The sequence below is a fragment of the Filicampus tigris genome, chromosome 9, assembly GCF_054856515.1.
Source record: "Filicampus tigris isolate MCC_2025a chromosome 9, RoL_Ftig_1.0, whole genome shotgun sequence".
NCBI classification, from domain to species: domain Eukaryota; kingdom Metazoa; phylum Chordata; class Actinopteri; order Syngnathiformes; family Syngnathidae; genus Filicampus; species Filicampus tigris.
Window position 1 is genome coordinate 15,373,306 of NC_141225.1, and position 26,982 is coordinate 15,400,287.

The 26,982-nt window shown below is 41.4% G+C and overlaps 1 protein-coding gene and 1 long non-coding RNA gene across 3 annotated transcripts in view; one reads left to right on the forward strand and one right to left on the reverse strand.

Moving 5' to 3' along the window:
- LOC147142207 (uncharacterized) overlaps window positions 1-190 on the reverse strand; it is a 46,942-nt gene extending 46,752 nt beyond the window's left edge. Inside the window, exon 1 of the long non-coding RNA XR_015088128.1 lies at window positions 75-190. This is a non-coding gene — a long non-coding RNA (uncharacterized LOC147142207). The remainder of the gene's footprint in view (window positions 1-74) is intronic.
- cfap20dc (CFAP20 domain containing) lies at window positions 46-26,976 on the forward strand. Of its 2 annotated transcripts, none has more exons than XM_086040733.1 (17): window positions 46-391; window positions 490-579; window positions 840-933; window positions 1,546-1,618; window positions 2,207-2,321; window positions 2,414-2,567; window positions 3,285-3,431; window positions 6,418-6,590; window positions 6,681-6,765; window positions 8,233-8,352; window positions 8,434-8,565; window positions 10,322-10,647; window positions 16,108-16,467; window positions 17,536-17,772; window positions 20,006-20,067; window positions 24,862-24,973; window positions 26,325-26,976. In XM_086040733.1, the coding sequence occupies exons 1-17, from the start codon at window positions 371-373 to the stop codon at window positions 26,370-26,372; spliced, it is 2,349 nt and encodes a 782-aa protein (XP_085896859.1). In that variant the 5' UTR covers window positions 46-370; the 3' UTR covers window positions 26,373-26,976. The 2 variants fall into 2 exon arrangements, with proteins under 2 accessions (XP_085896859.1, XP_085896858.1); XM_086040732.1 differs by having other exon boundaries at window positions 47-391; window positions 24,862-24,956.
- The last annotated feature ends 6 nt before the right edge of the window (window positions 26,977-26,982 follow it).

The following is a 26,982-nucleotide window of genomic DNA, read 5'->3' on the forward strand; positions in this document are numbered from 1 at the left end:
AGATGACAAATAAAACAATCTTAGTTCATCTGCCGTTGAACAAATGATGCTTAAAGGCGCATAAATAAATTTACCAGTGCGTGTTTGCTAGCTCCAAAACGACGTAGCTCCTGGTCATTGTACACGGTCACTGATTGGTGCAATCTCACCTGTCACAACATTTCTGATTGGCGGTGAGCAGCTCTTGCTCATTGGTTGGCGCTTGCGTTTTTCCCCCTCGCCTCACCACCGGTTTGAAGTAACCATGGCGACGAATACTGCGTAGCCATCAACGGATGTTTATTTGCTTGTTCTTTACTAATGTGAAGTTGATAGAAATAAAGTTAATTGACCAGATATCTTTTGTCCACTCAGCTGCCAGGAAGGGGAAATGTTTAAGCACAATTATCAGGTAAACGTGCTCTGTGTAAAAGATACTGTTGTATCGGAGTTCTGCTTACCTAACACAACCGCAAGCTAAATGGTGGACACAATTTGCCTGTTTTTCAGGGTGGAGCCGGGGTGGAGGTGTTCAGTGGACAAGGGAAAGATCCCGTGGCCAAGTGGAAACTTTGTGGGGGTCAGTCTGCCATACGGAAAGTGAGAGAACATAATACTTTCTTAACAGGTGCAATTACTTTAGCCAAGTATAATTCTAAGGTAACTGACAAACTACTGAAGGAGTCTGTGATTTCAATACTGGAGATGCATTACCGCCAAGTATCACACTGTTATTAAATTATTGACTAAAACGGACCCAGAACATAAACATGCTTTAAGGATAGAGTGCTGTGTGCCAATTTAAGCTGTCAATGACTCTAAAAAAGCTTTCCATGAACTCATCTGACACCTTTCTTCAGGAGTACGACAAAGAAGTCAAAGGATTTGTTTACTGTCTGGAGGGTAGCAGCAAGACTGTGAAGATGCAAATGCCAGAGAATGGGAAAATGTCATGTAAGCTGACAATAACAACATGCACCTGAAAAGTAGGGAGTAGCCTTTAGAGTTACATTCTCTGTTGAAACATGCAAACAACAACAAACATCAAGCTAGACGCCATTCAAGTATAAATCAAAATCCGCTCACCGCTCATTATTTTTTCTCTTTTTATATCGTTGATGTTGTTGTCATTTTGTGATGCCATTGCAGAAGGTAACCAGCAAGTAAGCCGAACCAGATGTGGATAATAGGACAAGATCTGGCTGCTCACTACACTATGAGCATGACTACAATCCATTAAATATCAACAGACACACATAAATGTTGTGTTAAATCTTGCACAGTGCCACCACATTATTTGCAACAATATCTATTAAACACCAATTTACTCTACTGACCGAGTAGGGGCAGGAAAAGGATGAGAGCTATAATTATAATAATTGATATATGGAATAAAGATCTCTGAAAATGATTGTACATAATATGTTAATGTGTTTTATTATAATTAATGAGAACAATTTGGAAGTCTAGAATCCCATGAAACTTTGGAGGTTTCACACAATATATTTTTCATTATTTGGAATTCCATGCTGCTAACATAGTACGTTCTTTATTTCATTTCTTTAGTGGGACTTCTCCAAAGGTTCTTGGCCATCCAAGTGAATATTCCTCAAGGCAAAGACTTTTCTATGGAGCTTGTGTAAGTTAGTCATGTTTTCTATGGTAAAGATTTACACAACATTCTTGGCAAATACAACCTACATGGATACACCATGAACAGATTTTCAACAACTTTTAGTTAAATAGTCAAAAATAGCAAAATAACCCCTGAAAAATCTGTGATTAATAATGATGTCATGGCAAAAACAGTTCATTGCATTGAAGTTCACCATATGTGCAAATGTAGGAAACATTTTGTTTCCACAAACTGTTTACTGTAGGTAAACAAAAGAACTCATAAACAATAATAGCATATTGGGTTTGTTGTTTGTTCTGGAAAAGCAAACTAGCAATACATGAAAATACTTCATGAATACAGCTTGCTTATTTTGATATTTCTCATACATTATATTTTTGGACTGCAATGTTCTTGTTCTTTTTCACGTATGCATGTGTGTGCATTTGTGTCAATGTGCGTGCGGTGCACGTGTGCGCATATGCGTGTTTGTATGTGTTCCGCATTGATTTCACAGCACTAACAACTGCCTCTATGGTCACGGCATCGTACTTTGTATATTGCACCACTCTCTGGTAATTCACAACGTTCCCTGTCGTGCCTCTGCCACAGAATAACTGATGTCGGCCACCTGAAACGACGACTCTACTTATCGACCGTGCATAAAGAGTTGTCCGCCACACTCTGGCATGCAAAACTACCTCTGGCAGGAGTGAAACGCAATATTGTGAGTGTCTGACTCATCCCGGACTTGCTGTCATTATTTTTAGGTGATCTCTGTGTCCCTTACCATATGAAATCCTTTCGCTCCTGTCTCAGTGGACCACGTTGTTTGTTGACCTTGTGTCCTTCACCGGAGAGTTGTTCAAGGCTGCCGGATTTTTGTCCCTGGATGGCATCACCCTGTTTGCCAGCTGTAAAGTGCGGAGAATATTCACTGTGAAAACAGAGCCAACTATACTGACAAGTGATGGTAAATTGATTGTTACATGCTGTTCATTCTAAATTCCTGCCGGCTGCTGTCAATCTGTACAATCCAGAGTCGAACACACATTGTTCTGTGGAGCTGGTTGATTTCTTAAATTGTTATCATTTCAATACAAAGGCAATAATATAAAGTGATATGATTTTTCTTATCACAAAATGTCGCCATCATAAAGTTTGTATTAAATATACAGGTATACAGGACATATAAAATCACATGAGGAGGTTCACCTTCAAAATGGAGAAGTTACTGCGAACTATAATTATAACCAACAAAAAACACACAATTAGGCATATTTGCATATGTCAACTATGTCAAAAATCAAGAAAAAAGAAATGGTGAAAAACAGCCTAATGCTGTATTTCCACAATTCTTTACTGCATGGCTCCAGTCTTTGCACATGCTTTCAGACATTATCTTCAAATATGTAAAATATATTTTTTAAAAATACGATTTCACTTGACAGGGACTTAAAAATATAAGTATTCGGCTTTTGAAGACAACTGACACTTGAGAAGAGGAAGGTGTTTACAGATCAATACTGTCACCTACTGTATAGTGTACTGATACAGTACATAACATGGCTTCACACATGATGATGGTGTGAACTCAGGTTTTGTTGGGCTTTAAGATGTATTATTTCAGAAAATGTTACGTAAACTATTAGGGGAGTTTTTCTATTATCATATTCTTGTTTGAATCTAGATGTGTTTCTCAGTGGGACCAGGGTTATGGATGAGATCCCTCGTAACTGCCAGTTCCCACCAAACGTTTGCCACGTGTGTCAGCTTCTGAACATGGCAGTCTTGCAGAAGGCCAATTTGAGGACAACTCATGCGAATGCCGACTGTGGTAAGCTCTAATGGTCTGATTCTGAATGAATGCAAAGAACATGTCTTCTGTAAATTGGCAGATTGGAAGATGAAATGCCAAAACACATGATTAGAAATTTTAAATCCACTTCAAGTCGACTGACCCGTTAAACACTTAATGAAATCAATACAAAGTCAAACGATGCATAAATGTAAGGTAATAAGTTGAAACGTCAACTTACATGTGAGCCTTGTAAAAGTAAAATACCAAACAGTCGTGGCATGGGAACTTGCCCTAACAATAGCCAGAGATGGGCATTCCGCTCCGGGGACCGAATGGTCCGTCCGTCCGTCCCGGACGAACTCCCATTGAGGGGACGGAGGCCAAAAGGTTTTCTAAAAAGGACTAAGCAAGGTCAGAATTGGGTTTTTGTCCATCCATCATCCCTGACCAAGTCAAGTCTGACGTGTTGTGTTGGGTTCTTTTAAAAGGAAAGACCACTGTTCTCTTCTGCGATACCACAGAGCCGCCTTTATTAACTGCCTGCACAACACTGTAGTCCTTTTTTTTTCTTTTTCATGTGCGTTCCCTGCAGTAACAATGTACTCACAGGCATAGTCTGCCCTCTAGTGGTTCAACACATGTAAGACCCTGGATTACGCCCCAGGAAGCCCATTTCACTGACGAGAAAGAAGCTGGATAGCAATTTTGTTTTGTTAACTCACTGTTAACATTTAGTAAATACCTTATCCCTTTTTATTCGAACTATGTCCTTGTCTGGGACATCTCTAGACCGTAAAAATCTCTCCAAACTGTCATTTATGATCGTATCGGCGTCGCTGTACACTTAAAAGGTACAACCCGGAAGTGGAAGTGATTTGTTCTACTCCTAAAGTAACATTTTGTGATTTTGCAATAATTATTTTTATTGCGAAATAACGCAATAAAAGCTGAAAACTAATTGCGTTATCATGCAAAAGTTTAGCAATAAAATGCAATAGTATTGCGTTATGACGCAATCTTAGATATTCTCGTGATGTCCTCTGTAGTCTGGTGACCAACGGTGATTGTGTTGGCAGCTAAATGCTATCTTGGATGACACGTGAACAATTCAATCCACTCACAATACCCCTAACTGAGAAGTGGATGTGAATAGGAAATTAGCCAGCTAATGAGCTTTACATAATGTTTATGAATTATGAAACCTCTGCCGTTAGCATCTTTTCCATTTCTCCGTCATGCATGGATGCCTATTTTTTTGGGTGGGGGGTGGGACGGACTGGCGAAATGTAAGCACGAGGACGGACATGATCGGAGGATGATTCGTTTTATGAATAAGGACGGTGGGACAATGACGGAAGGGGGCCCAGGTCGTGGACGGAGTACGGCAATATAGGGTAAAGTGCTCATCTCTGACAATAATAACTATAACTGCAATATAGCCCTACCACTTAGAATTACGCGTAGCAGAGGGGGAAGGAAGAAGCAGCACGTCATCCTGGGCCAAGCATCTATTAGGATGGAAGGAGTCTAAACAGGGCCAGGCGGTTTTAGCAGCAGCCAGAGGATGATACTGCACCTCAAGATTACTTCACAATCCGGCGTTATTTCCTCAAAGTGATTTGCAGCGTTGCTGATGTGCTTTTTAAGGAAAGAAAAGTTACTTAATGCAGCAATGAGGGCAAATGTTTATTGTATTCTCTCATTGTGGCTGGATGTCTGGATTTTATCACCCTAGAAAAGAACAGAAAGTAAGCATATATGGGCAGGTCTTTTACACACAAAGAGGTTTACTGGCTGGTCCGCCAGTATTGAAGATCACTATAGTAGTGTAGGGGATTTGGAGTCGCCAGAGCAATGGCCAAACTCCTATTCTTTGCTAGTCCAGCTCTTACTTGGAAGAGTTTTACTGTTGTTGTTTTTTTACTTTGATATTGCAGTTTTCAGGACACCGATAGATGTTTTTATGTTTTTGCTTGAAGTGCATAATTACACTACTTGTACGTAGGACGCATATGGAGAAGTGTTTCCACATCGAGTGCACTTTGTTTCCCTACAGTTAAATGGGTGCATCATTTGTACTTCCATTTGCACTGAGTCACTTGTACTTTATTTCCTCCTCATATACAAAGATACGCACCAGTAATCCAGTCCTGCAGCCTCTGTGGCCTCTTTTATCGGCATATATTTATTTGGTCTGACAGCCGTTTCAGTGGTGTTGACTCAAGCGGCGGCGCCCGTAAAAGACAGCAGCGACCACCTACAAGAATGTTCTTATCGTGATTAGCATCATTAGCATACCGTTCCCTCATCACAATTAAAAAGGATTTCTATTAAAGAAGACATCCAGTTAAACGGCGACAGCTTAGCCTGCTTACCCCAGTGCCTTGTCAAGAACTGTTATGTATTAAATCGCAATAAACAACTCAAACATCTCAGTCCTGTGCAAAATACATTTGATTCAAGGTCGCAGATTGTTTTTATTTACACCTCCAGGATTTAGGCGTCTGTCACTGCAAGTTTATTTTGCACACGTTCTTTCATGAGATCTTGCAGACTGCTGCTTCGCCGCGCGTCTGTTTGTATCGCTGCGCTTTTTTCGAAATCGCTACACAAACATCAGACAAGTTTGTACCTTTTGTTAGAAGACTGAAACACGCTGCCAAAGTAAATGAATCCCCGTGTAGAAGCCGATGCTCCTGTGTTGTCAATATGATGTCCACTTCAACTGTTCTTGTGGAACTGTTCTTCCGTTAGAATTGAATAGGCCAGTCTGAATCCCGCATGATACAAGGCTGGAAAATTGCCACCGGCAGCTTTTTGCCCCCCTTTTTTAGAACCCGTCCGTGCTTTTCACAGCTTTACCAGATTGATCATACAACTCCCAAGTGTTATCATCATTGATCATCATCATGTCTGGCATTAGATAAAGTGCTGATTATTTTCAGACCCACTTTAAGCCTGAGCACGCTTGCTATTGTTGAAGATCAATAGCCGTCAATAAGTAATGTGGCTGTCTGTGAAGGACCTGACCAGCATCCTGCCGCCAGATCAGCCACTTCTCACAGAAGCAAGCCTCAGGCAGCTCCACACACGGCCTCAGGCTCAAGAGCCGTAGCACCGGCAACACATGCTGGAAGAAAAGGTGGCCCAGCCACAAATGGGATGGAAAAGGGGGAACCCTGTCACGAGAAAATGGTAAAAACACAAATTCCATCATAACACGTTCCTGTTTACGATTCGGGCAAAGATGTCATGTATGACTAATTATTTTTGTCTTTGCGATAGGTCCCACAGGCATACTTAAACCCGACACACCAGCAATTTACAGCACACACTGGAGATGTAGAATCATCACACCTTCATCAAGCGGGTAATGATTAGTTTTGACATCTGGTTTGGCAGTTATACGGTATGTACATCACACTGTATCATGTCACCTTGATGTACAGCAGTTCAAATGACAACTGGATTGTACATCCATCAGCTTCTATGATTAGGTATACTCCATAAGAGCTGTATAAGCATAAATAATTTCAGCCGATACAAGTTTAATAATGCGGTTTTGACAGTTTTCTCTGTCAGAGAAGTGTTAAAGTATTATGCATTTTTTCCACATTACAAAACAGTTCCTAGGTGTCTTGATAACATGTTTGCAGCACGCTTTAGTGAAAATATCAGAAGGATCAATAATTATCGACATGTTTTTATAGTATATTTCTTGCCTTGGTGAAATCCGCTCATTTAAGGGGCAGGCCTGTCTCATGTGGTGAGGCAGCCCTCATCCTGCCCGACATACTGCTGGGCCAATGGCAAGCAGGGCTTTTGTTGGAATAACAACTTGTGGGCTGAAACTCGCTGCCATGTTCCTGCAGTAGGCTATTGGTCGTCATCTCTTCTTTCTCGCTCGCAGGCGAGCGTCCATTAATTTCACACTTGATGGGTTGAGAGGCACTCCAGAGACCCAACTATTTGTATACAAATATAAAAAAGTCAATTTTCCATAATACAGTATGTCCCCTTTCAAAATAAGTGTTTGTTATTCTGGTTGTTACTTGCAGTCTGTAGAACTGCATTGCAGCATATGAGACGTGATTCTAATATTTAGGCCCTTTTGATGCAGCTTCCCAAGAACAGCTTTCAGTATTATATTTCAATGCCATCTTACTCTATTGTAGGAGTGAATCTTGGTCCTCCTTAGCGGAGTTTGCATAATCCCACCCTGTTTGCATGCGTTTTCTCCAGTCCAGCAACCTCCCACATAAAAAAATAAAATAAAAACACATATGGTAGGTTAGTTGAAGATTCCAGATTGTCCGTAGGTGCGAAAGGTGAGGTGAACGGTTGTTTATTTAAATGTGCCGTGCGATTAGCTGACGAGTCCAGGGTGTACCGGACCTCTTGCCAAATGTCAACTGCGATGGGCCCCAGCTCACCCGTGATCCTAATGAAAACATGTGCTACAGAAATTATATGGATGGATTTCACGTAATATCCCTCCACGTACTGAAGAATATTATTTTGAATTAACCCACTATTCTGCTACCTCATAATGAATTTTTAGGGTCTTTTTTTTAAAAATCCACCTTACCAAGTTCAAATGTGGTTCACTGATATCACACTCATACTGAATCCCAGTCGATTGTGCAAGTGTAGCTTATGCTTTGGTCCCATTGATTGTCATTTTAGCAGAAAACGCACTCGGGTCAAAATAAGTAGAATCCGTAAAACTCCTAATAAAGCCTTTGCTGCGAATTAATACAAGACCCGCGTTGTTGCTGTGCTGTGATTTCTTTGTGAATGGTTTATTTCACGGTCTACTGGCATTTATTGTACATAGGAGCACCCTCCAGCCTGCAGCCACATCCTCCAAGAGGCAAAGTACTCAACAAGCAAGCATCTGAGAGGAGAAAGTTACGAGTCCAAAGCGCAATGCCAGAGAGGCTCCAAGCACTGCTGGGTACACTGCAAAGGCTAGGATGCATGTATAAAAGGACAAACCCACTTGTGCTTTAAAATTGTGCTTTTTTTTTTTCTGCAGGTGAAGAGCCTGCTCATGTTGGCCACAGCAGGAGAAATGAGACCAGAGAGAAATACAGTCCTCCATCAAGTGGACTGGAGAGCAGACAAGAACCTTTGACCCCAAAAGAAACGACAGAGGTCCTAAGAGCAGGTGAGGCTCACATCTGCTGGGAATGTTGAAGCAGCATGATGGCACTTTCAGGCAGAATAATGGCTACTTTTCCTCTAATTATTCAAAAGATATGTTGAGCTGTCACCAGCGTAGCATTGAATCCAGGCTGCTGTTATTCTTTTCAAATTTCAGTTTGCTTCAAAATGTTGTCGGAATTTTAATGAGCCTCATTCTAGGTTGCATACATCACTGCTTTTGTTCCACCTTTTTAAATTTTGCATCACCCACGTCGAGGCCCTTTGCTGCGGATTTTTCAGCCGAGCTATTCCTAGTCTTCCGTCACGCACGCAACAAAAACAAGTGCACTGGGAAGGTCGTTGTGCGAACACTGGGAGAGGCACGCATTCTCACTAATGTGATTCTCCAAAGTAAAAATGCTTATCGGATAGCTTCTGATTCAAACACAGTCACACAACAGAATGTGATGCACATTAGGAAAAGGTAATTGTACTTTTTCTTGGTTCAAGTAATAACAACCAGACACTGAGTAAGTCCATTTTCATCATTTCAGTATTTGTTTTGTAACAGTTTTTGTTTGTTGGTGTGCCCTGGCCGTGAGATTTTTCTGAGGTAAAATGGGTGCCTTGGCTGAGTAGAGGTTGGGAAACACTGAATTCTAGTGTTGCGCATGGACGTTTGGTGTTCAAATCTCAGCTGTGGCTTTCCAACAACATATCACTCTCCTGTCCTTTTACCTCAAAGGATGAATAGTTTGACTTTATTTTCATAAATAATAGTCTGGGTAGCTCAGTCGCTCAGTGTTTATAACGGCTGCCTCACAGTTATGGGGTTTGAATCCGGATTGCAGCCTTTGTGTAGTATTTATGTTCTCCCCGTGCTTGCGTGGGATTTCTCTGCATACTTAGATATTCCAAAAACATGTACTGTATGTTACGTACGTTCTTTGAAGACTCTAAATTGTCCATAGATGTGAACGTGAGTGAATGCTTGTTTGTAAATCTGATAGGCTGACGAACAGTCCAGGCCAGGGTGTACCCCGCCTCTCAGCCCACCAGACCCGAATGAGGACAAGCGCTATAGAAAATGCATGGATGGAGTTGATAAAAGTTTTATGCCAAGAAAGGATTATTCTCGTCACATTATTCATTTTACTCTGTGGAGTTTTTGATATGATGTGCTGCATTAACTACTATTGCAGTCCTCAATTAATTTATTTCTTTGGCCATTTTCGCTTGGCATCTTTCATTATTCGTATACGCTATGTATGTAGGGAAGCACAATTTCTATCCTAAAGATGTTCCTCTGGAGCTGCAAGCTCCTTTGGCTAGCCGTGCTCACAGTAGTTAGTTCATTAATGGTAATGTGGCACGTTAAATAAAAGTCAGAGTGACATCTCCCGGGTCCAGGGATTGCCACACAGTGGGCAATTAGAGGAAGCGATTATACTGACGAGAGGTTGAAACGTGCTTGCTCATTCATATCGAGAGGTGCCCCCATGTTTGAGCTCAGGCCCGCTGTGGAGTTTGAGCGCTCAGCGTCTCTCATGTGCACACATGAATGCTTGCAGCTTTTTCTTAAGGTTGGACTTAATTAAATAATACGCTCCCATTTTTCTCAGTCGATCTAGCGGTGAAGACTATGTGTTGTAATAGATTGAATCCTCTATTCTAGACCCTGGGAGTCTTATAACATGAATATACCCTCTTTACATTTTTTGGTGTTACATTCCAGCATTTCGATCTTTTCTCCCTTGTCTAATAATCTTTTATCCTAGACGAATGCAGTTTAAATTCACCGGGCACAAGTTCCATATCGCCCCCACCCACACCGACAGAGCCTTTCCCCGGTTCGACCCGGCCCGCTTCGTCTCCTGACCCGCAGGTCCGGAGCTGCTGGGAGAGTAATGACGAGGAGCCCGAGCTGCAGCTCGCTCTGCGGGAGGATGTGTTCACTTTCGCATCCCCGCCCCACTCACCCAAACGAGGCCAAGGCCGGGGTGAGCAGAAGATGGAGATGAGAGGCGATCAGGTTCAAAGCCCAAATGGGACACGCAGTGAGGCCCAGCCCGAAGATGATTTCATTGGCAGTGAAAGTGATGAGGTACGCTCACTCTGGGGGGGGACAAAGGCACCCTCTTCAATTAGATACATTGCTCACTATTGCTTTGACATAAATGACCAGCTGCCTTGAGCTGCACGGTTTGTAGCGTGGCGCTTTCATTTTAGTGGCGTAACTATGTGCAATGGAACGTCAAAGTCAAGCACAATCCCTTCCATGATGCTGGTGGACTCCCTAATTGTAATTTCAAAGCTACAATATTTTTCGGACCATAAGGCGCACCGGATTGTTAGGCGCAATATCAATGAACAGGTCTATTCTCATACATTTTCATTAGGGCTGTGAAAGGTAAAGCAGTAACGTTGGAGATAAATTTCAATTTTATCCAGCGTTAAAAAAAAATGAACTCCGTTAACTCAGTTTTATTTACTTCCTGTGGCAGCTGACGTCTGCACTTTGTAGCCAAACGCAGAGGAGAGTTACTGGCGCAAAGACAAAGACGGAATTTTACATAGTTTTATGTTAAAAAGTTATTTGGCGGCTCATTGGAGAAATCCCAAATAATTTGTAAATTAACTTTGCAAAGCCGAATTCAAATACAATATTAGTGGTACGTCTTTGGTGATTCGCATTCAAGGATCAAAGAAAGCTATTAGAACGTTCTTCGAATTGAAATATACTTTGTTTTTTTCCCCACATTAATTCCAAGATTTTATTGAAGTAAATATTTGTTACAAGCTTTATAGAAAATCTGAGTTGAAAAATGTGATTAATCGCGATCAAATATGGAAAATGTTGCGATTAATTAGGTTTAAAATTTTAATCGCCTGACAGCACAAATTTTCATACATGAGGCGCACCGTATTATAAAGCACACTGTCGATTTTCGATAAACTTAATAAAGACAACAGTATAAAAGGCGAGTATGGTGGTGTAATGGTTAGCATGTATGCTACACATTTGTGAGGTTCATGGTTTGAATCTCTGAAAGATGGTTTTGAGATACGAGCGTTCTGAGTTACAAGCATTGTCACAGAACGGATGAAACTCATATCTTAAGGCCCCGCTGTCACTGTTTTTACTTAATTAATAGTGCTCTCTGCTGGCCTACTGCAAAGTACTAAAACCCATCACGCCTCCTCAGGTTCAAGACATACACAACAGAAACTGAACTCACTGATAAGAACAAAAAGTCTCAGATCCCTGGGTCCCTCCTGTGTTTACAGCTAAGGAAAACGTGCAATGTAAAAAAAATCAAGCAGCGATTTGCTTCATGTATCAGCACAGCCAACGCTATTCGTGCTTCAACTCAAACGACCTTCTTTCTCTCCTTTCCCGTGTTTTATTCACACGACAAATGAGCATATGACTCTGACGCCAAACGACCCAATTAAAGAACACCTTTCAAGAGTGAACCTTTCATCTTGTTTCTCGAGTTATCATCACAGGTATACTTGCATACTAGCAGCAACCGAAATCTCGCGCAGCACCACACATGATGAAGGTTGGAATTTTTGTTTGACGTTTGAGGCATAGTTTTCCAGACATTTTTGGGTTGAACTCCAAATATTTACACTTTGGAGATTCCACTATAATGCTACAGTTCAATGAGAAATGACATCTCCCGCAGTGTGCATTGGTGTCATTGTCACAATGCACATTACCTCTCAGAGAGCTGTTTCATACTGCACATTTCACAGTGGGGAATATACTTAAACGTAAAATGTCAATGGGGTTATTATGGGTTTATTATAATCAGATAATATATTAATGGTTCCAAAATTTATAGAGTAATTTTCTTTATGCTGAGCAGGGAAATCAAACCGTGTTGAGTTTAAAGCCTCCTGCCTTCAAAGAAATGCTAATTGCTTTTACTTATTCAAAACTCTATAATAAGTCTTATAATTCCAATTTAATGGGAAATGATTTCCAACTGGCTTACAGTCATTACATTGTAGGGTGTAAAAGCAAATGAACAATGTTTTAACTTCCCTCCATGTTGCTTGCACACGTAGCGCCGTGTTCATTTGCGCCTTTCAAATCAAACATTACAACATTATGGCAAAATGGCGATCATTGTTGCGATGAAGAAGAATGGCGTGTTTGGAAGGTTTGTTTGGCAGTTAGCAGCATTAGCCCAACTGCTTTGTGGAGGTGCATCTCATTTGTAAATATTGCATGACATTTGGGTTCTTCTCCTTAATTCGGAGGAGAACAAAATAGTATTTATGAAGGTGTACAGTTAGTATGGTGGCACTGAAACAAATTGGGTGGTCCAGCCTGGGCTGCACTTCCTGGGAGCCACTCTCTTTGTGTTTTAGTGTTTTCCAATCAAGTTAAGCCAAATTAATACATGTCTGCCAATCATTAACTGTGCCAAACTCAAGGATATCTTTTGATAGAGACAATACCATAAAGCATCAAAACCTTGTCTATTGGCATCTAATAACTTTCTAAAACAAAAGCTATATTCATGCACTGGCCACAGCATTAAATACAGCTGAACAATTTAATCAAATCCAGTACAAGAGTCGAAGGAAAATGTGTACACCCTCATACATTAATATAAATTGCTGAGAAATTTGTTGGTAATTGTGATATAAACTCTTTTCTATTTATGAATACGCAGTACAACACTTTTTAACAATTAGTCTGTTCACTCTATTGGACAACCACCAGGTGCTGGCACACTTTCGATACCAGTACAAAGTGGCAAAAGGGCATTTTACTATAAAGTATTATAATATTTAATAAAGATTTATACATTCATAAACCGCAAAGGAGCAAACAGTAGCGCTAAGTGAGCGCTTATTGTTTGGCAAGCATTATATAACCCTCGCTACTCCTACCAAATGGCAGCAAGCGCTATGCGGGCTCCCTCTCGTGTTTTATGAAAGAATCACGAAGCGCAGTTCAGTTGTGTCGAACTTTTTAATTTGCATTTAATCATTAAAAATGTTTTTTTTATATATATAAATATATATATAAAAATATCTAATTAAATCACTACTCAAGCTCAGTTTTTTTTAACATAGGATAACAGATGTTTGTGGAACCAATTTGCAGCACATGACTTAATCATTGCAATGCTAAGATCTTTTCTTGTTATTGAGCCGCCAACATGTTAGAGAAAGCTCACACGACTCATCTGACACATATGCTTGATTTAGATTTTCACTCATTTCTGACAGCTTGCTCATTTCTTCAGTCATCTTTCAAGGTGTTGCATCAGGTTCATGCAATTCTTTTGAGCCATTTGTTCTTAAACACAGAGAAATATTAAAAGCGCTGATCATTTTTGCTTGTGATCAAGAGAGGTATACGGTGGTTCTAGAAAAAAAATAGCCTAAGATATAACTGGAAAGCAAGTGTGGAAAAGAAGAAAAAAGTCTGAACAATAACGTATTTTAATACGCCTACAACATTGGAACAGACTGCAAAGCAATATGGCCACAATAATACTCATTAATAGTTGTTTACTGGCTTGCGCTTGAAGTAGAATGATGAAGGATCGAAAGAAGGAGAAAGCAAATAACATATGGCGCTGATAAGCTTAAGCCTCAAAGGGCTTATTATAACCTTTCACCTCGGAATAAAGCTCGCCGCAAATGGAGCCAGCTGAGAGAAGCAATGGAGACAAGACAGACTCTCCGTGCTCTGGGAGCTTTGTTTTTGTTTCGGGAGAAGGAAACGACTGCATTTAACGACTTTACGTCTCTGGATTCGCTGCTTGCGATTCTCACTTTTTCACTCAAAACTGTCACAGACTAGTCTAGAGGGATTCTGCTTATTATGGTGTATTCTTAACATTTCAGTGGAATACCCCGTCTGTCAACAGTACGGCACCATTATGCTTAATGTATTAGTCAATGTGAGAAACTGCATACACCCAAGAGCTGATCTCAGCACTTTTGCCGAATAATCACTTGTGCCTTCGTCACTTAACTATGTGCTGTATACTCACGCATACACCAGCCCGCCACACAAGTATGGCCACTTGCACAATCTAATGAGCTCCAATACAAGATCTGTATCAATAATTGTGCTTTCACAAAATGATAATGCCCAATTTTGATTGACACATTCAGAGAGGTAGGAACCGCGATCTAGCATTTACTATTGTTGCTTATTTTGCAGCGGTGCAGAATTGTACTGCATCATACTGAGAGCGGTTTCCATTATTTTGATTAGCACATTTAGCTACATGACAGAATCAAAATAGACACAGCCCTCTATAAGCTGCAGTGCAATTCCACACCACTTCAAACTACACAGGCCCAAACAAACATTCAATTAATACTTCTTTGGCGGTTTCAAAAGAAGAGTTTTGTAAACAGTCCTCGTGTTGGTTCGTCTCGTGCTGCACAGGTTTTCATAATGTTGTTATGCAATTGTCTACAGTTTAACTGCACTGAATTGTATGTTGCTGGGAGGTTGTAATTACACTCAACTAAGTCAGTTTATAATGAGATAAAATTGAATATGAATACTCCCAGCATAGAAAGGTACCCGAGATAGTCAAAGCAGAAGTCAACCTAAAAATTTGCTTTACAATAATATGTTCTACACGGCCCCACTAGTCGAAACATGACATTCTGATTGCAATTGTGTGTGGTATATAAGGTACAGTATATTAAGGAGCAAAATCCACCCGTTTTTATCCATCTCATGGGGCGGCCATTTTGTCGCTTGCTGTCGACTGAAAATGGCATCACAGTTGCTCTGTGCTCAGGTAAGAACCAATCACGGCTCACCTGTTTTCTCAATCTGAGCCATGATTGGTTACATGGTTACCCTGAGCAACTGTGATCTCATTTTCAATTGACAGCAAGTGACAAAATGGACACCCCCCCCCCCGAGATGGCTCAAAACAGGTGGATTTTGCCGCTTATTTCGTATTCCACAAACACAACATTAATCAGACTGTCAAGTTTAGACTAGTGAGGTTGCACTAGTAGAACTTCCTCTTTAAAAGGAAACATGCTTTGATGACCATAAAACCGATGTCATTGTAGGAAATCAGCACAAGGCTGCTCACTAAGTCAACATTGCAAATAAAAGGACTGAATTTACACTGTGAATCCAGTTGTGTTCAGTATTGAATGAGAAGCGACTCACCTCCGGCGCAAGCGTAGTCCACAACATCCTGTAATGGATTGTGTTTGACATCAGTGTTGTTATAAGTCGTATTATGGCAGATACATTTGTGTTTGAATAGCCGTGAACATTTTTCCCCCCTTGGCTCAGCCTACAGCCGTATAGTCTATTTACTTTTACGCCACTGTGTTAAATAAAAATCAACAGCAGTCAATGTGCATTTGTTACGCAGGGAAAGAAATGTTCTTATTATCTAAAACCATAAATGTATTATATTCACACTGACAAAAAAAAACGTCTGTGTTGTGTCCGAAGGCAGCTAGGAAAAGCGCCAGCTCAACAGCGACCTTGAACACGATAAACCGCACAACTTTATTAACCTAATAATTCCTGTTCTTCTACCAGGAAAAGAGCTACACTGCATTTCCACACCTCACTTTAAATGCAGACTCCACCCCTGATACTTCCCAATGCCTGCATCCAAATTCGGAACTTGAAGTCCAGCCCGAGGATCAAAACACTGAGCAAACATCAGTAGAAGATCTTTGTCCAGCTGCCAGTGAAATGCACCTGCGGTCTTCATACAGCAAGCCGGCTGAAAACGATCGGATGGCTTCCGGACGCTGTCATTCACCCTTTGCTCCCGGTCAGGACGAGAGGTGCGGGTCAGGTGAAGCGGGAGGACACCAGGCTGTGGACTGGAGCGGCAGCGTATCGCTATCAAGGAGTCGTCTTCAAGAAGTCTCGACGGATGATCCGCTCAAGGTAAGGTCTGCCTGACGGATCAACGCTCATCCGAACAGTTAAAATGTGGCTGACAGAGGCACATCTTGACACAAAGATGGCAATGCAAAGAAAACAATATGTTGCAGATTTACAAGTGTTTTTAGCTTTTATTCCCGGCTAACTTTGATTTGTAGCCCTGGAAATCGTGCTCCATTGCCGAGCATAAATCGAACTCACCGCGCAGATAAAAAATAAACGGCCTGATAGTAAAGCGAACAGTGTAAGTATTTCAATATTTTACATTCCATTCCAAACAGGATATTCACAGGGTTAGCTGATATGATGCTATAAACCATGGAACACAATGTATCCCCCGTCTTTTTTCCGTGGCCATTTTAGCCTGATCTTGTGAATTTATATTGGCACATTATTTGGGCTTAAACTGAGGAGAGTGTTTATGGAAAGACAAAAGCAGTCGCAGGCTCGTAAAGCAATGAGAGTAGGATAATGTGTTGATTTTATTTTGAGGATTGTAAAGTCATGAAGAAAGGGATCAGACTATGCGGTGTGATCACGAGCTAGAGGCAGGAATCCATGATATCAGCGCAGTCGGCTCGAGTGATGGTGAGGCCTGTAGGGAGATGTGTTTTCACGGCTGTTTTCTCCCCGAGTTTACACAACGCTCTCGCGACACATCCTCGCATCCCCGCGTCATGGCTGTAGCGCCTGACTGCTGATTTGTGGCAGCTCCTGACAGGCAGCGTGCATTGACGCCTCTGACTGAAAGGTTGTCATAGACATATGACGTGTTTGAATTTCTTTCTCCCCGGGCCTCGGTTCATTATTTATGAGAATTAATTCCGCAACCCACCACTCGCACCGGGGCAAAGCCCGGCTCATTTTGCACTACTCTCCCAAGTGAATAGATGGCCTTATGAAAAGAAAACATTTGCCTTTGATATTTGAGTATTTGCAGTCTGCTGTTGTGAGAGACCCATACAACATTGGAGGCTTTTCAGAATGAGGTTGACAGAATGCAAGGCCATTTCATTTGGACTGAGTCAGTCTGAATAAGTGATTTGTTTTGGGGGGGAAATTATTTCAAAGGAAGAAGACAATACAATGCAGCCTGGTGATTCTGGTGATTGGCACTTAAACCCAGCCAACAGTCTACAATCGCACGGCGGGGATGATGTTGAGCTCCAGATGCTTGCGAGCCTAAAAAGGGAGCAGGAGGAAGACGAATACAAAGCCTCGGGCCTCAGCGCATCTCAGATCCACCAGTGTAACGTCAGCATGAGCCTGAGCAGTGAGGACGCGTCTACCTGGACGCACATCTCCACGGTTTGTGCAAAATTCTACTCAGATACTTTAATCCCAGTAAGCATTGTGCACATGTGCGCTTGCCATTGGTAATGACGACTACACTGACCCTCTAGCTGCCATCTAGAATAATTTCACTGACCGTGGCTGACCCGCACGTTTGCTCATTTCCATTTCAAGCTCCTCATCCACAGCACGGCGAAGTACTAACACACCTCTTTTTCTGGTGTGTTTCCTGCATTACAAAAGATTATGGAGATAGAAACGCATTAATTGGCCTCTTACTGCTTTAAAAGATACACTGGCACAATAGCCACCATTTCCCCGCACGACTAGAAATTATTTAGGTCATTTGAAATGATCCCCGATGGTCTTTTTAGAATTCAAAGATGGTATAGAGGCTGTTGAAGGTCATTTGGATCTATTGTCCATTAGCATAAGCACATTGTACTTAGGAAGGAAGAGCGCAGCCCCGTCTAGCCCCAAATGGCTCCTCTGTATGATCCCCAGTGAATGTGGTCATTATAGATGCTAATTTTATGAGCCTGTTACCATTTCGCTATGTACTGCTGGTATCTTGATAGTGGTTGAGATCCAGGTAGAGCATATTGCATAGCCGTATTAGCACTGGGATTGACCTTGTTTCGGGAAGCCACCGTTAAAATGTATTTGAGGCCGATTCCCATGCGAACCAGATATGATTTTGACTGCCACGTTGATGGATTCTGGGCCACCGACTAGGGATCCAGACAACAGTGAAGTGTGCCGTTCCATAACTCAGTAAAGACAACATACACGTACGTGTCACGGCTTAAGTAAATATGTCTGCCAATAGTAATGTCTTCATTTGGAACCCTGACAGCGCACCCGGTACTACAGGTATACACGCAAGAGCAAATGCTCAAGGTCCAATTTCAGATGCAGACTTGGCTTACATCCACAAGGCTGAGCTCATGACACTTCATAAAACAAGGGGAGGAAACAATATGCTCCTCCACGATGTGGAAATCACTGCTGGAATGAATGAAAATGTTTTTTTTCCAAGATGTGGAAGCAGATGGCAATTTAAAACTGACCGGATCAACATGGCGCTGCAGGTGTGGCTTCAAGTGGGCACGGCACAAAATATGATTTATTTCCTCTCATGGTACAGTATGAAGACAAAATATCAAATGTCGATATTGCCGCATGTCAGTGCAAGTACTGCATGCACAAAACATTACACGCGCGAAATAGATTACATTTCCGGTAATAATGGAGAATAACAGTTTTCTTTTAATGGATATCAATTGTCATGCAGTTGATTCTTATCCCTGGCTAAATATTGCTGGTACATTCCCACAAGCTTCAAAGAAACTTTTTTTCTTCAGAACTGGCCAACCAAGGTCTTTATTTTGTTCTAATTTGTCTACTAACTTTTTCTGTCCTTTTTTAAAATGTTGTTATTATTATTATTATTATTATTATTATTATTATTATTATTATTATTATATTATTATTATTAGCGTCTTCCCTTTTTACAAAAAGGCCTTCTCGAGGTAGCTCTTCGAAACAAACCATCTGGCATGTCAGATTACCCGCATCCCATCTCCCAAAAATAATTGTCTCCATGCATCCCCTTTACAGGGCACTCATCTTCATCAGTACGTGATACCGGCAGAATTCCAGAGGGTGCCATTTTAGAACAGTACACACAGTTAAATAAGGCACCGGAGTACGCTGATAACTTAAATAGACTCAAGCGTTGTGAGGACTCCGACCTCAGTATGACTGCTTTTACATCACAGTTGTCCAATATAAGAGCCTTTACACAACCACGAGGCTTAAATAGCCTCCCGGGGTAATGATACGCTCCTTTGCTTGGCCAAGATGAAGAAGGTAATGTGTTATTGTTTCTTGTAGGGGATGAGGATGTCTGATACTGGAATAGATTTTTTTTTTTTTTTTTTACAATCCACATCAAAATTTCCCCCCTTGTCAAGCATATCCATTTGTCTCATCTGTGGTACAGGATGTAACCTCGCACACAAAGATTGCATTGCATCCAATATACCAGTATGAGAATATTTTTTTTGTGGTTGGTGTTTTTGGTTGTTGTCGCAACGTTGCCATCTTCTTGTTTTTCTTTCCACCTCTTCCTAATAACATACATGTCATAATACTACTGTATGTTTTTAACTTATTTGGCTCATTAGCAGAATTTCAGCAGAATTTGGGGGGAAATTTTAAGCACCCTGTCTTCTTTCTGATCCAGCCAGAAAATCAGGGTCACCACTACCAGAAGGAAATGAACCCAGTCCAGTGTTCGAACCCAAGGTAAGCAAGCTCTAAATGTGTGATGAGGTCCTACTGGCATCACTGTAAAGATGTATTCTTAGTGTGACATGTGTACTCTATGACACAATTTTCTATTGATATTCAGATTTTGTCTGTTAACACTTCTTAAAATTTGACACTTATATGACATCTATCAGTAATGTGCCAATCCCCACCTGTGCAACAACTGCAACAAAAGTATAGTTTTGTTTCTGAATTTATAAAACCCACATCTACTTGTGGAACAATATTGCGGAGAAAATTACAATTCATGCAGATAAATCGATTTCCCTGCCTTTGATGGGGTCTGTCTTTGTGTTTCATCGCATCCACATGAAACAATGAAATGAAACACATGATAACCGACTGCAGAATTAAGGCTAAATGTCAGCTGTCAGATGCAGACGGGAGCCTCATCTCCCTCACAGATGAGTGCAAATAAATGCCTTTTGTGTGTGTTTTCTTCTCCCTTAACTGCTGTTTGTCTTTTTTCACAAGTGCACATTATTTCCCTTCCATTTTCTTTCGTGCCTGTCAGACCAGATCGCTGGCAGCTATAATGTCATTTAAATAATGATAGAAATCACATTCTGATATTCAGAGCTCTACACAATCCAAAAGTTTGAGTTACACTTTGGATATAAGGTTAGAATTGCAGGCTTACTCAATCTTTGAGAAGGGGAAGGCCAATTTCTTGTAGCTACTAGACACATTTCACCTTGTTTAGATTTTCACATGCTTCAAGCCAAATGCTAACACGAACAAAAATCTATTGACCGGAGGACAAAAGTTTATCTAGTGTACACTTGAGGCAAACCCAGTGCCATGAAGAATCTAATTTATTTATTTTTTGATAGGACTGAAAAAGCAGCAGGTTGAAAATACAGAGTGGGTATTTTACTAAGTTTCCGTGATTGACATCGGGGAAATGAATTCAATTGTTACATTTTTATGAATCTAGGATGGAAAACAACCTGGTTGCCTTGAGATACGAGTGACCCAACCTATAAGTTTTTCGAGGTGTCGTCATTTGGCCGTTTTGTTTTTTTTTACTCTGACTCCGAAGATGCAAAAATTCAAGATACCAGCCCTGTCTGGTGGCAGTGAACTCAACTCACTTAACAACAAGCAGCAGTTTGGTAGATAGTGCCAGTGACGCGGAGATAACCATCTCGTCAGCAGCTCTCCTGCACGCATTCGACCACCATCTGAAATGTTAGCAGGACGCCGGCCTACGAGCACAAGCGAAACAAGTAATCCAGTATATGACAACCAGCACACCTGATGCAAATGATCAGGATCATTATCAGGCTCCTGCAGAGCTTGCTGATGAGCTGACCATTTGAATCAGGTGTGTCGGAGGAGGGAAACATCTAAATCATGCAGCATAATGGCCCTCCAAGGACCGGAGTTTGACATCTGTGCTGCACATGGATGGCAATGCCTTACCTAGGTTTTGTTTTGAAGTTGGCCCTCAGAAGCAATCCTTGCGGCAGCTGACTTGACTTTGAATTGAGGCTGGACTGACCTATTCTTAGTGCGCTAAAGCGTGATGACAGACTTGAGCTGGAGCGCAATTTTCAATTTCCAGTGCTCATACGCACCGGCGCACTGCTTATGTGCACCCCTGGTTATGACGCTTTAAGTAAAAGATCAAGACAGACAACACTCACGGGCATGTATTATTTATCCTCTGCATAAAATGACATAACGTTACGGCAGTTTACTGAGTCACTTACAGTCGCTGTGAAACTCTTTAGTTATATCGTTATGAATTATGATGCGCAAACTGTGTAATTGTTTTCCCATTGAATTTAGTTATGTTACATTCATGTTGTTTTTTTTTTGTGCGGGGGGTGGGGGGGCTGGAATAGATGTATGGCATTTCCATTCATTTCAATAGGGAAAGATGATTTCATATATGAGTGATTGTAGTTTACAAGCATGGTCACACAACAAATGAAACTCCTATACCAAGGCACCAGTGTAGTATATTCAAACAATCAAGGGATAAAAGAAGCTTTCTCTTGTTTGTTCTGAGCTTCTGTTTCCACGCCAGTGCCCCACGAACAGTATAATGATACCCAGAAGATGTAGCGGAGCCTTAGAGGCCTGACGGTTTGTAGCTCACCTTCTCATACAAATGACAGTTGGAATGGAATCACATGCTGGTTGCTGGCGATTAACCAACAATCAAATCCAGTAACCACAAGCTAATCAATCAATATGTCCATCCTTAATTGTGAAAGCAGAATGGAATAGCATGACGTTGACTGTAACCTTCATTAAAATTCAAGTGTGTTTGAGACATCCTCCTGAAAGAATAATTAACGTCATTAGAGTGAAGTACCTCTTGGAGAAGAGGAGACTAAAATATTGATTTTAGACAAAGTCTGTCCAGCAATGCGCTCAAAGCTACCATTAATCCCGCACGTTACGGGTTAACAATGGCAGCAGATTAGTAGTGCAAGAATGGATGGAGAGCCTGCTTAGTGCTTTTGTCCCTCGTCCTATCTGGCCACATCTCATGGCACAGGCGTGTGTTGCATGTTACAAAAGAACACAAAGGGATTGCATCATGGACAAATTCAACCTCCTTCACGGGAACACTTTTGATTTATTGATGAAAAGCAATGCGATGATGTATAGGCTTACTGCTTTCGATAGTTTTCTCAGTATGTTTCCTTGCTCATTCGTCCCTGGGTTGTTTCAATACCCAGTGGGGCTGGGATTCTCCTCGCCGGATTGAATATTTGCTATTGACAAGTACCTCAAACACCTTCCAGTCTCGAGCTTGTTGTTTTTCTTTTACTTTGAAGCAGGCCTTGATTTACATATTGATGAAAAGCTTCCGTGGCTGGTTTTCATTCCTCTCCTTTTAGGTGTTGAATGCTGACACTGCTACTGTTGAGATCCGTCATGCGGGGTTTTTGGAGCGTCCTGCAAGGCATCCTCTCTGAGGAGAACAGTTTTTCAGACATTTGAAGCGCTTCTGTTGCCGTGTTTAGTGTTGCCAGAGATTTTTTTTTTTTTTTTTTTTTTCAATACATTCCTAAAATGCCTCTTCAACATTCTCTTCTTGTGTCTGATTTTTTAAAGTAATTGCCAGGGTGATAAAGAGAGCGGCCTTGATGCAGTTTCACTTGGAGAGATTTGGAAGAGCTTAATGTCAATAATCACCGCCAAGTCCCACAGGACAATTTGAAGTCCAATTTTCGGTTTTGCCGATGACACCGCTGAGTTAGGCGCAGACATATTCAGAGCATAATTACACACATGGAGAGATGTATTCTCATTGGACACGTCATTAGGTACACAAATACAATCTATTACAGACAGGGTTTGCCAAACCTTCAGCTCAAGTCATAGTAACAATTGCTTACTCCCCTAGGATAAAGAACATAACACGTTCATTTAATTTTTGAATAACTGTTGTCTGTGTTTCGGCCACTAGAATAACTTCTAATTTCATATACTTACAATCAATTTCTGATCCTTTTTTATTTTGAAACTGTAAACTCCTCCTTTGAAAAGATAAATCGTTCATTAGTATTGCACGGTAAATCCTAAACAGATCCATAAATTACCATTCTGTGTGATGCATTTCCATTACAGGCCTGTAGATGGTGGTAGTTACCATTATGAAGAAAATTCATACTTACGAACTCTGTTGGGGTCAATGTCACGGCCCCAATGCAAGCAGACTGTGATAGGGAAAAGCGATTATTTATTCCTCACATACAAACCAAAAAGTGGCATTAAGAACATCAAATCAAAGCGCTTGATAGAGGTAATAATTTGATTGACAGCAGTATGTTTATTACTCTAGCTGGAGTTCTCAGTGGTGTATGAGAGATGTTATTTTCTTTTTAGATTCTCGGCGCATTGAATTGATCGCAACTGGAATGTTCTGGCGTGGAGAATGAAATGATCTGGATGAATGAGAATCATTTCGGGCACTTTTCATCGAGGCATTGGTCATAAACACAAGTAAAGAAATAAACATAGTGTTGAACTAACGTCAATCCAAGCATTATTATCTACAGCTACAGCTCTTGTATTGGATCTCATTAGATTGGAATATTGAGGCCGGCAGGTTAAGATCTGGTGTCAATAAGTTGTTGTACTCACTTTTCCCACCCTCTTTTAAGTTTATGGCAACAACGCTTAGATCAAAATGAGTGGCACCACCCATCTTCGCTGTTGTTGCTGATGAGATGGATGTTTGATTTGCCTGCAGCCAGATGAATATTAAAACATACAGAGGTTATCGTTTCCTCATTAAAGATGCTATGATGTGCTTTTATGAGATGCTTTGTCCAGAGGCAAAAGATGTAAATGGGTGATTATGCAACTGATGTGAATTATGTTTCAAAAGATTAATCTCTGCCGCGCTGCCAAGTCACATTTCCTCTGGAGACGCCTTGTGTTGAAACACTGCGCAGTGACTTATGTATAATTGAAACCTGGGAGAGTACGCTCGCGCGGAGAAAGAACTCGCAGAAGACGGGCAAGGTTGAGAGGAGCTATCTGGGTCAGAATATTGTCAGCTTAAAAGTCGCAGCGCCGGTCGGGACGGAATAAATGATAGTTGGGCTAACGCGGCGAGGCTAAGCGTGTGCGGGGCCCAAGGACACTGGACCGCCGGTTAGGCCCGGGACTGCGCACGGCGATGGGGCCTTCATTGTTAACATATCATAAGAGGCAATTCGGATCTGACGGGCACTGCGGTGGAATGAAGAGTATGATGACACGTGTTGTCATGGCTGTATTCCTTTATGGTCTTTTTCCCAGAGACTGGATGGATGTGCTCAGCCCCCACATTCTGCCTCCGAGCAGCGAGAGAAGGTCAGACAACCCAAGTAACCGCCGTGAGGATCTAATCAGAGGTACAGTAAACCTTAAGGTTGGTCGTTCTGCACTCGTCACTCCTTTATGTCTGTCGGGGTCAGGGGGACGACGCATCATACATCCCCCCGTCACGTTAGCGCGCGCGCACACCCAACTAATGGAAACACTCAAAACACTAAACAGTGCAGCAAAGCATGATGGGAACGCACACACAACTGTAATTAGGAGTAAAAACCCCGCGAGAGTGAAGCTCTCTGTCCTGTGTAGGTCAAAACAGACGGGGCTCATTACAGGTCTTTACCCGCAACCCCCCCCCCCCCCCAGACACACCGACAAGGTTAATTGATGAAACCTTTCCAGTTTACAACATCGTTTTTTTAAACCTCTTACACAATGTGTCTCATAATTAGTTTTCATTATCGTCGCCCAACTTCTGATAAGATAAAATGTTCCACCCGGAGCCTTCCATAACCTTTTTAGCATTTAACTGCCTGTCAATTTAACAGCCAAATTGGTGTGCTTTAAAGTAGCGAGGATTACAGTGGGGGGCTCTTTACGGCTTCGTAAGGTGCTCGTCACTCGACGCGTCTCAACTCTTGATTGATGAGGGGCCGGAAAATGGCAGAAAAGTTTTAAATCCACCTGAGTCTCAAGGTCACCCCACACGACTCTCCCTTTATTCCACCTGGGAGAGTCTACTCGCCTCGCCTTATCACCTAAACGTGCCTGGAAAATATAACGTACATTTATACACTCAACGCGGGCTTTGAGTACGACTGCACTTAATTGTTCCAACGCTTCACACCCAGCTATATTACATTTTTTTTTTTTTTTTTTTTTTACCGTATACGTACCGCCATGCCCTTCCATGTAGAAATTTAGAGCCACACTAATGTACTTTTCAGCAATTTATGGAGCGCTGGTATAACAGTAAAGAGAACAGTTGATTATGTTCCCCCACACATCATCCTTGCTAATTCCTTTCATGTCGACGTCGAAATGTTTTGCTACAGCTTTTCAGATGCCACATCCATCACAATACATTCATATCAGTCGTATTACACCACCTGATCTTGTTTTCCGGCAGGAAAAGATGGAGGTGTCTATTTGAGGTGCTGTTTTATTCATCCGGTTGGGCGACGCACACTTATGCTATTTGGCTACATGAGAGAGACTAAATAATACAGTAGAAGCATCTCAGTATGATGCCGTGCTGTTCGACACCACAGCAAACTCAATAATACATTGTTAAATTTCAGCGTCTGTGTTTCGGGCATTATCGTTGCGCAGGCTAATGTTGCAGACAGTTGGCATCTTGACTATATTGTTAAGCATGCTGTTTTTATTCATTACTATGTGAATTGCATCTAAAAAACTTGCCGAGTGATGTTCTTGCTTCACCGCAGGAGGGGACGAGTCTGAAAACGAAGAGGAGGTGGAAGACGAGTATTTAAATCTGCTCTATGATCCTTGCCTCAACTGCTATTTTGATCCAGAGACGGGGAAGTACTATGAACTAGCTTGACGCAAAGCTTGCGAGATTCTAAGTCAATAAATCAGAGGACATTGACAGCGAGTGAATGGCAGGAGAGTTTTGTTATTGATCAGCAATGAATACCCTGCTGGCAAGGAGCTTTTCATGTTGCCGCATTTGGTTTTTGTGCTGCTAACTAACGACGTCACCGCTGGTCTTGTTAGCATGTAAAGGGAGTAAAACGCAAGCTTTTTTGGGGGGCGGCAGCTGCTCAATTTATTAGCACATCTGCTGTAAAATCACTTTTTGAGAAACCTTGGCTAGTGGATAAATGGTAAGCTATCTGAAAGAACATCCTGCAACCTCTTTTTTTTAATTCAAATTCTGATTTGGATTTGACTGTGTTCCTTTTAGTCCTCATTTTTGTAAAATAGTCAAAAGAGCTGAACGTGTATATTGGCTGAATTCATTTCCACTAGTGAAATGCAACTCACGTGGCTTTTCCAAATATAAAAAACACATCTGTGAAATAATTAACAAATGTTGAATAATAAAAGATTTGTGAAAGATTATAAGATGATCCTCTGTAC